Below are 14044 nucleotides of genomic sequence, written 5' to 3'. Positions count from 1 at the left end.
AAAGCAAAAGAGAGGGCATACAAGGAAGCCAGAGCTCGTGGGAAGCTTTTGAAAACTTGCAGAAGGAAATGAAGAAAGTTATTCGGAAGGAAAAGATGAATTATAAGAGGAAGCTAGCGACTAATATCAAAGAAGATACTAAAAGCTTTTTTAAGTATATAAAGGGTAAAAGAGTCGAGGGTAGATAAAGGACCAAAACAAAATGATGCTGGAGATATTGTAATAAGAGATGCAGAGATGACAGAGGAACTGAATGCGTATTTTGCATCAGTCTTCACAGTCGAAGACGATTGCAGTACACCGGACATTCAAGAGAGTCAGGGAAGTAAAGTTTGTGCAGTGAAATTTATGACTGAGAAGGTGCTCAGGAAGCTTAATGGTCTGAGGCTGGATAAATCTCCTGGACCTGATGGAATGCACCCTCAGGTTCTGAAGAAAGTAGCTGGAAGGATTGCGGAGGCATTAACAATGATCTTTCAAGAACTGACAGATTCTGGCATTGTACCGGATGACTGGAAAATCACAAATTTAAATACTCCATTATTTAAGAAGGATGGGAGGCAGCAGAAAGGAAACTATAGACCTGTTAGCTTGACATCAGTGGTTGGGAAGTTGTTGGAATCGATTGTTAGGGATGAGATTACAGAGTACCTGGAAGCACATGACAAGATAGGCCAAAGCCAGCATGGTTTCCTGAAAGGAAAATCCGGCCTGACTAACCTACTGCGATTCTTTGAGGGAATTACAAGCAGGGTAGACAAAGGAGATGCAGTAGACGTAGTGTACTTGGATATTCAGAAGGCCTTTGACATGGTGCTTTTCTTATTTGAAATATATCCGTGTTGAACTTCCCTCATTTTTCACAGGAACTCCAGCCATTGCTGCTCTGTAACCAGTGTTACAGACTGATTCTCATTGGAACATGAATTCTGCTTAGCAAGATAAGAGCCCATGGAATTACAGGGAAGTTACTCACATAGGTGGAGCATTGGTTGGTCGGCAGAAAACAGAGAGTGGGAATAAAGGGATCTTATTCTACCGATTACTAGTGGAGTTCCACAGGGGTCAGTGTTGGGACCGCTGCTTTTTACAATGTATGTCAATGATTTGGACTACGGTATTAATAGATTTGTGGCTAAATTTGCCGATGATATAAAGATAGGTGGAGGAGCAGGTAGTGTTGAGGAAACAGAGTGCCTGCAGAGAGACTTAGATAGTTTAGGGGAATGGGCAAAGAAGTGGCAAGTGAAATACAATGTTGGAAAGTGTATGGTCATGCACTTTAGTGGAAGAAATAAACGGATAGGCTATTAATTAGATGGGGAGAGAATTCAAAATGCAGAGATGCAAAGGGACTTGGGAGTTCTTGTGCAAGATAACCTAAAGGTTAACCTCCAGGTTGAGTCGGTTGTGAGGAAGGTGAATGCAATGGTGGCATTCATTTCTAGAAGCATAGAATATAAGAGCAGGGATGTGATGTTGAGGCTCTATAAGGCACCTATGAGACCACACGAAGTATTGTGTGCAGTTTTGGGCTCCTTATTTTAGAAAGGATATACTGACATTGGAGAGGGTTCAGAGAAGATTCACAAGAATGATTCCAGGAGTGAAAGGGTTACCATATGAGGAACATCTGGCAGCTCTTGGGCTGTATTCCCTGGAGTTCAGGAGAATGAGGGGGGTTCTCATAGAAACGTTCCAAATGTTAAAAGGCCTGAACAGATTAAATAAGGTGAAGTTATTTCCCATGGTAGGGGATTCTAGGACAAGAGGACATGACTTCAGGATTGAAGGATCTCCTTTTAGAACTGAGATGCGGAGAAATTACTTTAGTCAGAGGGTGGTAAATCTGTGGAATTTGTTGCCACGAGCGGCTGTGGAGGCCAAGTCATTGGGTGTATTTAAGACAGAGATAGACAGGTTCTTGAGTAGCCAGGGCATCAAAGGGTATGGGGTGAAAGAAGGGGAGTGGGGATGACTGTTTGAATAGATCAGCCCATGATTGAATGGCAGAGCAGACTCAATGGGCCAAATGACCTACTTCTGCTCCTATATCTTATGGTCTTATACCACAGGGTCTTATCTTTTATAAGCTGTTTCATGTGCAGTACCTTGTCAAAGACTTACTGAAAATCAAAGCAAACAACATCCACTGATTCTCCTTTTGTCTGTCCTGCTTGTTATTTCTTCAAAGAATTCTATCAGATCTGTCAGGTAAGATTTCCTTTTAAGGTCAACATGCTGACTTTGATCTATTTTATCCTTTGTCTCCATGCACCCTGAAACCTCATCCTTAGTAATGGATTCCAACATATTGCCAACCACTCAAGTCAGGCCGACTGACCTCTGATTTCCTGTCTTTTACCTCCCTCTCTTCTTAAAGAGGGGAGTGACATTGGCTATTTTCCAATCCTCCTGAATGACTCCAGAACTTAGTGATGCTTAAAAGCTCACCACTAATGCCCCCACAGTCTCTTCAGACACCTCTGTCAGAATGCTGGCATGAACCTTGTGACTTATCTACCTTCAGACCTTTCGGCTTCCGAAGTGCCTGCTACTTGTAATAGCGACTGCACTCACATCTGCCCTGGCACTCCCCTCAATCTCTGACGTGCGCTCATGTCATCCACAGTGAAAGCTGAATCCAAAGCAGTCCAAGATCAAGTCCCAGTCCAGTCAACAGCTGTGGCAGAGCACACATACTCTAACAGGTTACAAAACAAAGTCGGGCAGCATTACCGACAGTAGCACATCCCTTCCCAGTGAGCTGAACAAAAAGGAACAGGTATGTCACCACACACTGATGGTGTCCAGTGCACCTACATCTATAGTCACATCATGGACAAAGATCAGTCTTCCGGAAAGTGAACTGGGAAAAGCATTAGGGCTAAATCGTGTCCCTGGAGGTGTTCCTAGATCCAATATAAATCAATTGGCACAGGTATTTGCAGACATATCTAGCCTTTCCCTGCTTCAGGCTATGGTTCCCTCCTATTTAAAGAAGACAGCAGCAAAGAAAAAAAGATAACGTGCCTCAACAACTAAAGTCTAGTGGCTCTGACATCCTGGCATCATGAAGTGCTTTGAGAGGCTGTTCATGGTACCTAAATCCAGTGCAATCCACTGACCACTGAAACAGGTCTATGGCTGTACCATCTCCCTGGCCCTACATCCATTCCTGGAGCATCTGGACAGTAAAAAACATCTACTTGGACTACTTTTATTAACTACAGTTCTGCATTTAATATTATTATTCTAAGCAAACTAATCACCAAACTCCAGGCTCTGAGAGTCAATGCCTCCATCAGAACCACATCTTTTTTTTTTTTTTATTTTTTTTTTTTTATAAACTTTTTTTATTGTTTTCAAATTGTTACAGAATAAATGTGCATGAAAAAAAAAGTGTTACCCAGCCCCCTCCCCTTAACCCCTCCCCCCTAACATCCCTATTAAGAAAATAAGAAAGAGAAAAAAAAGGAAATGCCTGGATGTTGGAAGATCCCCACATGCTCCACGGAGTTCTCATTTTTTTTAAAATATATGTTAAAGTTCTTTTTCTTTTCAATCTATAATAATACCTAATCTTTCCACTTTCGTGGTATCCTGGGAAATCTTTATAAAAGTCTCCATGTTGCTATGTGTGTCCCCACCATTCATCCAGGCAAAAAGATAGAAAAAAATTAAAATATAAAGGAAAAAAAAAAAAAATACCCCCCTACTAATGTTGTGGAAAAAAGACACAACATTACCCCCCTCTGCTGTACGGGTCATGGCAACCGCCATGATTACACACGTGAATCCCGCAGTAACCGATCCACAGCCTCCCAGCTCCCCCGCAACATAAAAAAGTATATGTATAAGAAGAGAAAAAAAAATACTATTCTCATTTAGTATTTCTAAAATTTTGCTTTTCTCTTCTGTAATATCCATAAATGTCCATCACTTCTGTTCCTTGGGTCTATCTACATCTTTAATCCATTACGTTTGGAAGCCTCTATGTGTAGTTAGCGAATAGATGGAAGTTCTTGTACAAACTCCTCCGCTTTTCGATAGTCGGAAAAAAAAAAATTTCTGTCCTCCAAAAAAATTATCAGTGTTGCTGAATGACGCATTGTAAATTTATAACCCTTTTCCCATAAGGCTTTTTTCGCTGGGTTAAATTCCTTCCTTCTCTTCAACAGGTTGTAACTTATATCAGGATAAAAAAGAATTGGTTTCCCTGCTATCATCAGTGGCCCGTTTCTATTTTTGGCACTTTGGGCAGCGGCCTTCAGGATCTTTTCTTTGTCTTGGTATCGTAAGCATTTTATCAAAATTGATCGTGGGTTTTGGTCAGCTCGAGGTCTTGACCTTAAAGATCTATGCGCCCATTCAATCTCAATTGGAGTTTCTCTTTCCATTTTCAATTTTTTAGGGATCCATTTTTGAAAAAAATTTATTGGATCTTCTCCTTCTATATCTTCTTTAAGTCCAACAATTTTAATATTATTTCGTCTACTGAGATTTTCAAGCTTATCAATTTTTTCCATAAATTGTTTTCTTTCTGATGTCCAAGCAGTATTTTCCTTTTCCATTTTGTCCATTCTTTCAACCATGTCTTCCGTTGTAGTTTCCAAGTTCGTAATTCTTTTTTCCATTTTTTCCTGTCTCTTTGTCATTTTATCAAGCATAGTCTCCATATTGGTCATTTTTTTTTTGAGTTTTTTTTGGTTATTTTTAATTACTTTTAATGTGTCTAATTTACGCATTATTTGCCTCAAAGTCTTTTCTATATTTCTAGAAGGACTTTTACCTCCTTCAGCTGATCCTTCCGAGAGATTTGATTCTCCCTCCGATTCACTATCACTTTCAGTTGCAGTGGTAGCTGGGCTTTGTAGTTCTTTTTGTTCCTGTTTGCGCATGCTCCATCCTTCGCGTTTGCGCAGTTCACGATGGTTTTTTCCTTTGGAAGTGGCAAGCGTTGCCACCATCTCCTGTTCAGTATCACCGGCGATACAATGTACCTGAGATCGCGGCTCCTCGGTAGACGTGGGCCTCGCTCTTGTTCCAACTTGCGTAGTCTTCCCGGTATTAGTTTTCTTCATCTTCTTTCCTTGAGGCATAGCTTGACACAGTCCGGAGTCGTTTATAAGCAACTTTTAGAGAGTATTGACTAACTTTTCTTCATTTAAACATTAATTTATTAACTTTTTACGGGAGAGCTGGGTCCCTGCGTCTCGATCCTACGTCATCACGTGATGTCCCCCTCCAGAACCACATCTTTGATTTCCTGACCAACAGACCTCTATCAGTAAGGATAAGCAGCAAAACCTCCACCATGATTAATCCAAACACTGGCAGTCCCCACACTCTACTCCCTTGACTGTATGGACAAGTTTTACAAGTTTACAGATGATACTACCATAGCTGGCCTCACCTCAAATAACAATGAATCAGAATATAGAAAGAGGATAGAGAGCTTACTGACATGCTGTCACGACAGCAACCTTACCCTCAATGTCAAAAAAAGAGCTGGTCATTCATTTTAAAAAGAGGGGCAGTGCACATCTTCCTGTCTACTTCAATAGTGGTGAGGTTAAGAAGGTTGAGAGCTTCAAACTCCTAGGTGTGAACGTCACCTGTCCTAGTCCAGCCACAAAGATACCAAGGACAACCAACGCATCTACTTCCTCAAGAAGCTAAAGAAATCTAGCAAATACCCCTCAACCCTCATCATTTTTAATCAGTGCACCATAGAAAGCAATACTGTCTGGATACATAACAGCTTGGTCTGGTAACTACTCTGCAAGTGACCACAAGAAACTACAGAGTTGTGGACATACATAGCTCAGTGCATCACAAGGACCAGCCTCCTCTCCACGGACTCTGTCTGCAATTCTCACTGCCTCAGTAAAGCAGCCAACATAATTAAAGTCTACACCCATTTCAAACATTCTCTCTTCCTCCCTCCAATCAGGCAGAAGAATCAAAAGCCTAAAGGTACATACCACCAGGTTCAAGGGCAACTTCTAGCCCAATGTTATGAGATTCTTGGATAAAAATCAGTCAAAATCAGTCGTCACTTTTATTGGCATTACAACCATAACTGCTGGTACAGTACACAGTACAAGCAAAACAACTTTCCTCCAGGACCCTGGTGCTACATGAAACAATACAAAACTACACTAGACTACCTGAAACAATACAAAACTACACTAGACTACCTGAAACAACACAAAACTACATTAGATTTCAGACCTACATGGGTCTACAAAAAGTGCGCAAAACAGTACAATAATTAATAAGGAAGACAATAAGCACAGTAAAGGACAAATTACAACATAATAATAAATGATGTAAATGTAAACAACGTTTTAGCAGGAATCGAGAAAGAAATGAGCAAAAATTGCAAAGGGAGTGGAGTGGTGTTCAGGTGGGGGGTGTGGGGTGTGTGTGTGGGGGAGGGGAGAGAGAGAGAGGGAGAGGGGAGGGGAGGGGGAGGGGGAGGGAGAGGGAGAGGGAGAGGGAGAGGGAGAGGGAGAGGGAGAGGGAGAGGGAGAGGGAGAGAGAGATTGCACAATAAGATCAGAATCAGATTTAGGACCACCGGCATATGTCATGAAATTTGTTAACTTTGCAGCAGCAGTAACTTGTAATATATAAGTATAGAAAAAAATCAATTACAGTAAATATATGTATAAACAGTTAAATTACAATAGTACAGAAACAAAAATAATAAGAAGTGAGATATTGTTCATGGGTTCAATGTCCATTTAGAAATCGAATAGCAGAGGGGAAGAAGCTGTTCGCGAATTATTGTGTGTGTGCCTTCAGGCTTTTGTACCCCTTTTCTGATGGTAACAGTGAGAAGAGGGCATGTCCTGGGTGATGGGGTCCTTGATAATGGACACCATCCCTCTGAGGCACTGCTCCTTGAGGATGTATTCTGTACTAGAGAGGCTAGTACCCATGATGGAGCTGACTAATTGTACAAATCTGCAGCAGCGTACTTCAATCTTGTGCAGTAGCTCCCACCCCCCCCCATACCAAAGGGTGATGCAGCCAGTCAGGATGCTCTCCATGGTACCTCTGTAGAAAGTTGCAAGTGTTTTACATGACACACCAAATCTTCTCAAACTCCAAATGAAATATAGCTGCTGTCTTGACTTCTTTATAGCTGCATCAATATGATGGGATAAGGTTATGTCCTCAGAGGTATTAACACCTAGAACTTGAAATTACTTACTCTCTCCATTTCTGATCCCTCTGTGTGTTCCCTCATCTTACCCTTTCTGGTCCACAATCAGCTCTTTCATCTTTCTGACATTGAGAGCAAAGTTGTTGCTGTGACACCACTCAACTAGGCAGTATATCTCACTCCTGAACGCCCTCTTGTCACTATCTGCCAACAACAGTTGTATCATCAGCAAGTTTATAGATAGCATTTGAGCTGTACTTAGCCACAGTTATGGGGTAGAAAGAGTAGAGCAGTGGGCTCGGCACACATCCCTGAGGTTCGCCAGTGTTGAATGACAGCAAGGTGGAGATGTTATTACCAGTCTGCACAGATTGTGGTCTTCTGGTTAGAAAGCTGAGGATCCAGTTGCAGAGGGAGGTACAGAGGCCCAGGTTCTGTAGCTTACTATCAGGACTATAGGAACGGTGGTGTTTAATGCTAAATTGTAGTTAATAAATAGCATCCTGACATAGGTATTTGTATTGTCCAGGTGATCCAAGGCTGCGTGGAGAGTCAGTGAGATCGCATCCGCTGATGGACTCTTGACCTCAATAATCTTGAACTTTATCGTTTACCTTAACTGCATTCTTTCAGTAGCTTTTACACTTTTTTCTGCATTGTGTTACCTTCACCCCTTCACCTAGCTCAATGCACTGTGTAATGATTTGATCTGTATGAACTGTATGCAGACAAGCTTTTCACTGTATCTTGGTACACATTTGATAATAATAAACCAAAACCAAATAATCTAATAATCACTTGATCTTTTTTATATCTTTCTGGATTAAGCTTTCTAATTGTCAGACGGAGAATAGACATATTAAGAGAAATACAAAGACAGAAATTAGTAATCTGTATTTTCCTCATTTCATTTGAATTTTTTTTAGAAAATGCCTTTTATGAAAGGAAACAGATTCTCTGTTAATAGTTACAAATTTAAATATTCATTTCACAGGAGCAAGTTAGAATGAGAGAGAAAAGAGAATAAGATATGACTTTTAGTTAATAAGGATCTTACCTCCCTCAAGGTCATAGCGAAACAACCCAAGTACCCATTGAGTAAGAATGCAAGGAGTAAAGAGGTAATGACCATTATCGTCTACTGTGAACTTTGTCCGAACCTGGATAGAACAGTAATCAGTTTACCAACATAATAAAAATGAAAACAATTTTAATGCAGCAACCAATTGTTTGAAGTTGCCTTGTCAATATGCCATCTGTGTTAATGGTTCTAAATAGTCACATCATGCATTTACCAGTGGCCAAAATGAGGTGCAACTGCAAAGTACCAAATTATTTTCTCAATTTTCTTTGAAAAAATTATGCAAAATAGGAACATAACTCTAGAATTCTTCATGAATAACATTATTAAGAAAAGTTAAGGAAACAATTTAATTGCCACAGTTCCTTTTCTGTGTTCTTTTCAAAATGTCTTAACATCCTATTTAGTATTTTTGAGAAGATTTGCAGCACCATCCAAATGAAAGGAACCCCTCTTTGGTGGTTTACTTAAATGTGGTTGACAAGCTGTGGCTGCATAATGCATCAGTTATAAAATGAAGTGTTGTTATTTGAGGCTACTCTGACAACAGCTCCTAAAATGTAGGAAGAGTATTTGTGTGGGAATGGCGCCATCTGCTGGTCTTTCTCATGCCATACACTGGCCTAACTTAGCTAACTTCAGATTTATTGATTCTATTGATGAATCTATTCTAAACATTTATGCCAATATTTTAAAATTGTATAACAAAGGGAAAGGAAAATTTACTAATGCATTTTGTTTTGCTACCCATAAAACTAACAGTTTGCATGCTTTTGCAATCAATGATAAACATTTATCTAAATTTTCCAACTCAACAAATAAGCATTTGTATAAATAATGGTCACAAATTTGTCACCTTCAATTACACCAATAATTTTCACACATTGGCCTAAATCATAAGCACCACATAGCAACAGGCAAAGGTATTTGGAAGCTTATCTGATTTACATTTTTGATCTTTCCATGCCCAGGAAAATCTCTAGCTTGGGAACAACAATTGATAAATTGTGTTTGCTGGCTGGCCTTTTATTTGTGTAAATGGACTCTACCATCTTAACTACAAACCCAGTTCTGATGAATTGTTACCTGCCTAAAACGTTAGCTCTTCACCATTGCTATCTAATATGCAACACATTTCTAGCAGTTTTTGTCTTTCATTTACTATCCTTTGCTAGATAGCCAAAAATTGTAATGAGCATTACTTTGGCATAAACAAGAAGAAATTATATGATATCATCCATTATTTGCTTACAGTGGATAATTATTGGGCAAGCTATACCACTGTACAAAAATAATGATGCTGGCAGATTAATATTGGAAGAGAAGTGCACCATGGCCTGGTAAAAGATGTCATCACCTGCTCTCTCATTATCACCACCCTCTCTCTCTCTCTGCAAAACTCAAATTCTCTCTCAAAAGTCACTAATGAAACATTAAAATTTAATTTAGTATTAAGTGTATCAGAAGTAACACATTTCACAAACCTGTTCATAAACTTGTACTAGTGAACTGGCCAGCTGATGTATTCGGGTAAGACTCCCCCATATAGGATGATTTTTCAAATTCTTATGTAGCACAGGCTGCAAATATGCACTGTATATTGCCTGCAGTTGCTCTCTATCAGGATAACTAAAATTAAATTAAGAACAAACATTTCTCAACAAGAGGAATGGGGATTTTACCACCATGTTGCACATTCTATATAATACTTCACCATTTCACCAACCACCCCTCTCCCACACAACAGGCACACTACATGCAGTGAGTTACACACGTATGTGGGCACCACCTGTCACATTTGTAATTTGCAATTTTTGAGGCTTCACGGTATCCATTCCCTCTTCAAACAAATGGAATCAAAAATAAAAATTACCAAATTTCTACATCAAGAGCAATATAGTCACTCTAAAGTACTATAAATTAAACTTCCCGTGGTCCTGCCAGTGAAATGAATGTGAATGAGCTACTGATAAAAGAGGCTCTCAGCTGCAACTTCATAGTTAATGTGTCCATTGTCACGTTTGTCACATTTCCAGTGTAGAGCATTGACTTTTGCTTAATTATAATAATTTTTAAAGGCCCCACTGCATCATACGGGAACTACTCTTGTTTTTTTTCCTTCTAACCACGGGAAGACTTGAAGAAGCTTAGCCTCTCAGAATACATAGAGTGTGTTTGGGCAGCCTACCTAGCACATAGCATTTATGATCCATAGTACTGATACACCATAACTTAACTCACAAATGGTATTCTATATAACTTTCACCGGGGTAAAATAGTACTTACTTTATTGTACAGATCCTGACAATAGATGTAAATCTTGTTGTTAGGGCATGTCGTCCCATAGCTCCACCAACTGACATTGAAGCCACGATTTGAATATGTTCTAATCCAACCCATTCCAAATTCTCATCGTAAAAGCCACGATAAGTTAATACCTTTGGAAATTTTAGTCAAATGAATACAAAGGAAATACAAGTTTATAAACTAATTAGAAGGCCACCAAGCTGTTGTTAGAGATTGAATAAATGATATAACTTAAGTATAAATTTTGAATTTTCTACCTATTAAGACTCCCATGGCCCTTGTACTTCCAAATAAAACTTGCCATTAGGATACAGGGAATGTCCTACCCTCCCTCAAATAACATATTTCAAAGAATGCCTTCAGAGGAAGCCAAATATGGAGTTTAGTTTTAGTTTACAAACCGGAGGTCAAATCATTAATTAATTACAACCTGGCCACAATTCTGTAGCTCAGAACAATTGATTGCATTGCAGAAGACCTATTTACTATTTATGATATTGAAATCACAAGTTATGAGTTTACTCCTCATAATTCACAGTCCTTTTCTCCCCCTACTCAGGCTATCTATCAGGGTTGAAGATAATTCATAGTCTATTGGATATGGAAGCAATTTAAAGAGAGAGAACAAATGAGAAAAAAATGACAATACAGCTTCAAAAATAAAATTCTCCAAGTTAGGATGACCATCTATTGCCCAGCAGGATTTCATATACATCATTATGTCAATTATACTGTTAACCAGTATTAACTGATTCCAAAACATTTAAGTACTATACTGTAAAGCTGCATAAAACTAAGCATAAAAACAACTAAAGTAAAAATGACAAATACACATAATAAAATGAATAATCCTCTAACCTGTTGCAGTAAAGCAATAACACTGCTGGTTCCCCACTTGTCTGGTTTGGGTAGATTAATATCTTTCAAATATAATACTAAATGTTCACAATCCCTGGGCCTGTACACACGGCCAGTGTTGGAACTTATAACCATGCATGTCTGGCTCAACTTTTGCAGAATGTGTCGAGGCGAGGTCTGTGCACTGCAGTGAACTGTTGCAATCTGTGTGGATCTGAGCTGAGAGAAGGCATAACCAAGAAGCATCCTGAAAATAAAAAGGAACCATTCAAACGATTCTCTTCACCGCATTATTGGGGACTAACCAGTAATCACAGACACAATTTATAGTTTTGTATTTAATAACAGAACTTTGCAAAAAGAAACAAAAGATTTAGGAACAGAACAAGGTCTCAATTTCCAAGTGGAGCAATTATTATTCAGCCAAATTGCTGAATAATATACAGTATTATTCAAACAAATATACAGTACTGTGCAAAAGTCATATATATAGCTAGGGTGCCTAAGACATTTGCACAGTATTGTATTTGTTAACGTGGAGTGGAGAACAAGTTTGTAAATCTGGTAGGAGCAAACAGTACTGGGAATGGCAAGGGTGGAACACCATGGAAGGGGTGTGGGGCAGGTGGCAGAGAAGGAGAGCCAGGGGCAAGCGGGGGTGGTGCAGGTGCAGACGCACCCAGCCCTGAAACACCAGAGAAGGTCATTTGGTTTATTGATCATTACTGAATGTCTCCCTGGTGTTCCCGCTCCCTCCACTCTCCCTTTCCCTTTTCCCAACCAGTACATAATAAGGACTCATATTAGAATCAGGTTTATCATCACTCATATATGTCAGGAAGTTTGTTGTTTTTTTTTTGCAGCAGCAGCAGAATAGTGCAACACATAAAACTACTAGACTACTGTGCAAAAGTCTTAGGCACATATATATAGCTACAGTGCCTAAGACTTTTTTTGCACAATATTGTATAACTTACTTTTTAAATACTGCATCAAACAGAGACATAAAGTGCCAACTTTCACCAGCTTAGAATTTTCTTAAAATTTCATGAACTGGATATAAAGTAATAAGATAGATAATAAAATTCCTTTGATTTATACATACAGAAGTAATACAATTGTATAAAGCACTTGTTTGCTCACATCTGGTGTACCCTGAGCAATTTTGGGCACCACACTCTGAAAAATGTATTGCTTTTAAAAGAGAGTACAATGTAGATTGATCATATCAACACCAGAATTCAAATGGCTTAATTTCATTAATATGAAATTGAGAAGGTTATGGAATAACTTGAAGAGTCCTCAAAATATTGAAGGGAACAGAAAAGCTAGAATGACAGATAGGTAAGACGTTCTTGACATTCAGAATCATTTAAAAAGAAACAAAATGAATTAAATAATTTTTAAACATTTGATATAAAAATTGATTTCTTTTCCAATAAGCCACTTGGCAGATGCTATTCTATTCATTGCACAGAGATGCTGAATCAATGCATTCCCCCTTCTGGTAAGATCTACAATACAACAAACCATATATTTACTTTTTACAAATGGTGTGAACCCCTGAAGCTCAATATCCTTACTGAGGATGACAGTTCGCATCAGGCATCAGCTTAGGCAGATACAAAGATGAGAAAAGTTCTTTCTCCATTATGACCGAATTCACAATATAAGCATATTATCTTCAAAACAATCAATAAGTCAAGATACAGTTAAAATGCACCCCATTACTAAATCTTACCCTTTTCCACATCCTTCAGGTCCTACTAGTATAAACGGATGATTGCTGTTAGAATTTAACCAAGGCTTAAAATAATCTAAACCTCTTTGCATGTCAGGAGTTCGGATGACAGGAAGGTTTTGAGGGTTACTGAAATCATCAGCTGTCAGATTTTCTGGTTTCTCCATTTGATATGCCATAAGACGCCCGCTCTGATGATCATAGTACGTGTCTAGAGGTTGACGGGGATCAGGTGGTGATTCTCTTGCCCAGTTTAAAACCTAAGTAAAAATGTGTTTTTTCACTCATTATAATATATAAAACATCATTCCAACACAATTTGTTTAAGATTAGAGAGTTGATGAATTATTCGCAATATATTAGTTGATAGTCAAAGTGTTATTAGACTTCTAATTAATTTGATCAGTAGCTAATCCAAAAATAAAATTTGATGTGTTTTTATAACTTTAAACATTATTCCTTCTTCCTGCCACTTCATAGTTTATCTGTCAAGAGAACAACAATGGTGCTGAAACTGTAGAATAAGAAAAGATTCCTTAAGTACTTTGGTATCAATGCATTGATTTGTTCATTTTGTCCAATTCATTTTTTGAACTGATATCTTTTAAAATATAGAAGCTGGAGAATGCTGCATGACCCCTCAACCTTGTTTTCCCTTTCATGAGATCGTGCTGATCACCTTTCCTGCATTGTGTTCTTTTTCTTTCACTTGCTTAGAAGTCCTACTGGCTGAGAAGCAAAAACTGCAGATTCTTTATATTTGAAATTAAAATTAAAAAATGCTGGAAATACTCAGAGGTCAGGCAACTTCCTTGAAAAAGTAGATGGGAAAAGAGAGTCAGAGGGAAAGTCACTTTAAAGAGTATTATATTACATTTTG

The 14044-nt window shown here is 38.6% G+C and overlaps 1 protein-coding gene across 1 annotated transcript in view; it reads right to left on the bottom strand.

Moving 5' to 3' along the window:
* The window catches only part of dync2h1 (dynein cytoplasmic 2 heavy chain 1), a 440753-nt gene that overhangs the window by 295825 nt on the left and 130884 nt on the right, over positions 1 to 14044 (bottom strand). The window contains exons 44-48 of the mRNA XM_073043598.1: positions 13165 to 13424; positions 11424 to 11670; positions 10545 to 10696; positions 9743 to 9887; positions 8235 to 8337 (exon numbers count right to left, since the gene is read on the bottom strand). Coding sequence (XP_072899699.1) covers positions 8235 to 8337; positions 9743 to 9887; positions 10545 to 10696; positions 11424 to 11670; positions 13165 to 13424 — 907 coding nt within the window. The remainder of the gene's footprint in view (positions 1 to 8234; positions 8338 to 9742; positions 9888 to 10544; positions 10697 to 11423; positions 11671 to 13164; positions 13425 to 14044) is intronic.

Source organism: Hemitrygon akajei, chromosome 4 (genome assembly GCF_048418815.1).
Source record: "Hemitrygon akajei chromosome 4, sHemAka1.3, whole genome shotgun sequence".
NCBI classification, from domain to species: domain Eukaryota; kingdom Metazoa; phylum Chordata; class Chondrichthyes; order Myliobatiformes; family Dasyatidae; genus Hemitrygon; species Hemitrygon akajei.
Note: the sequence above shows the minus strand (reverse complement) of the source record. Positions and strands in the feature narration are given on the sequence as shown.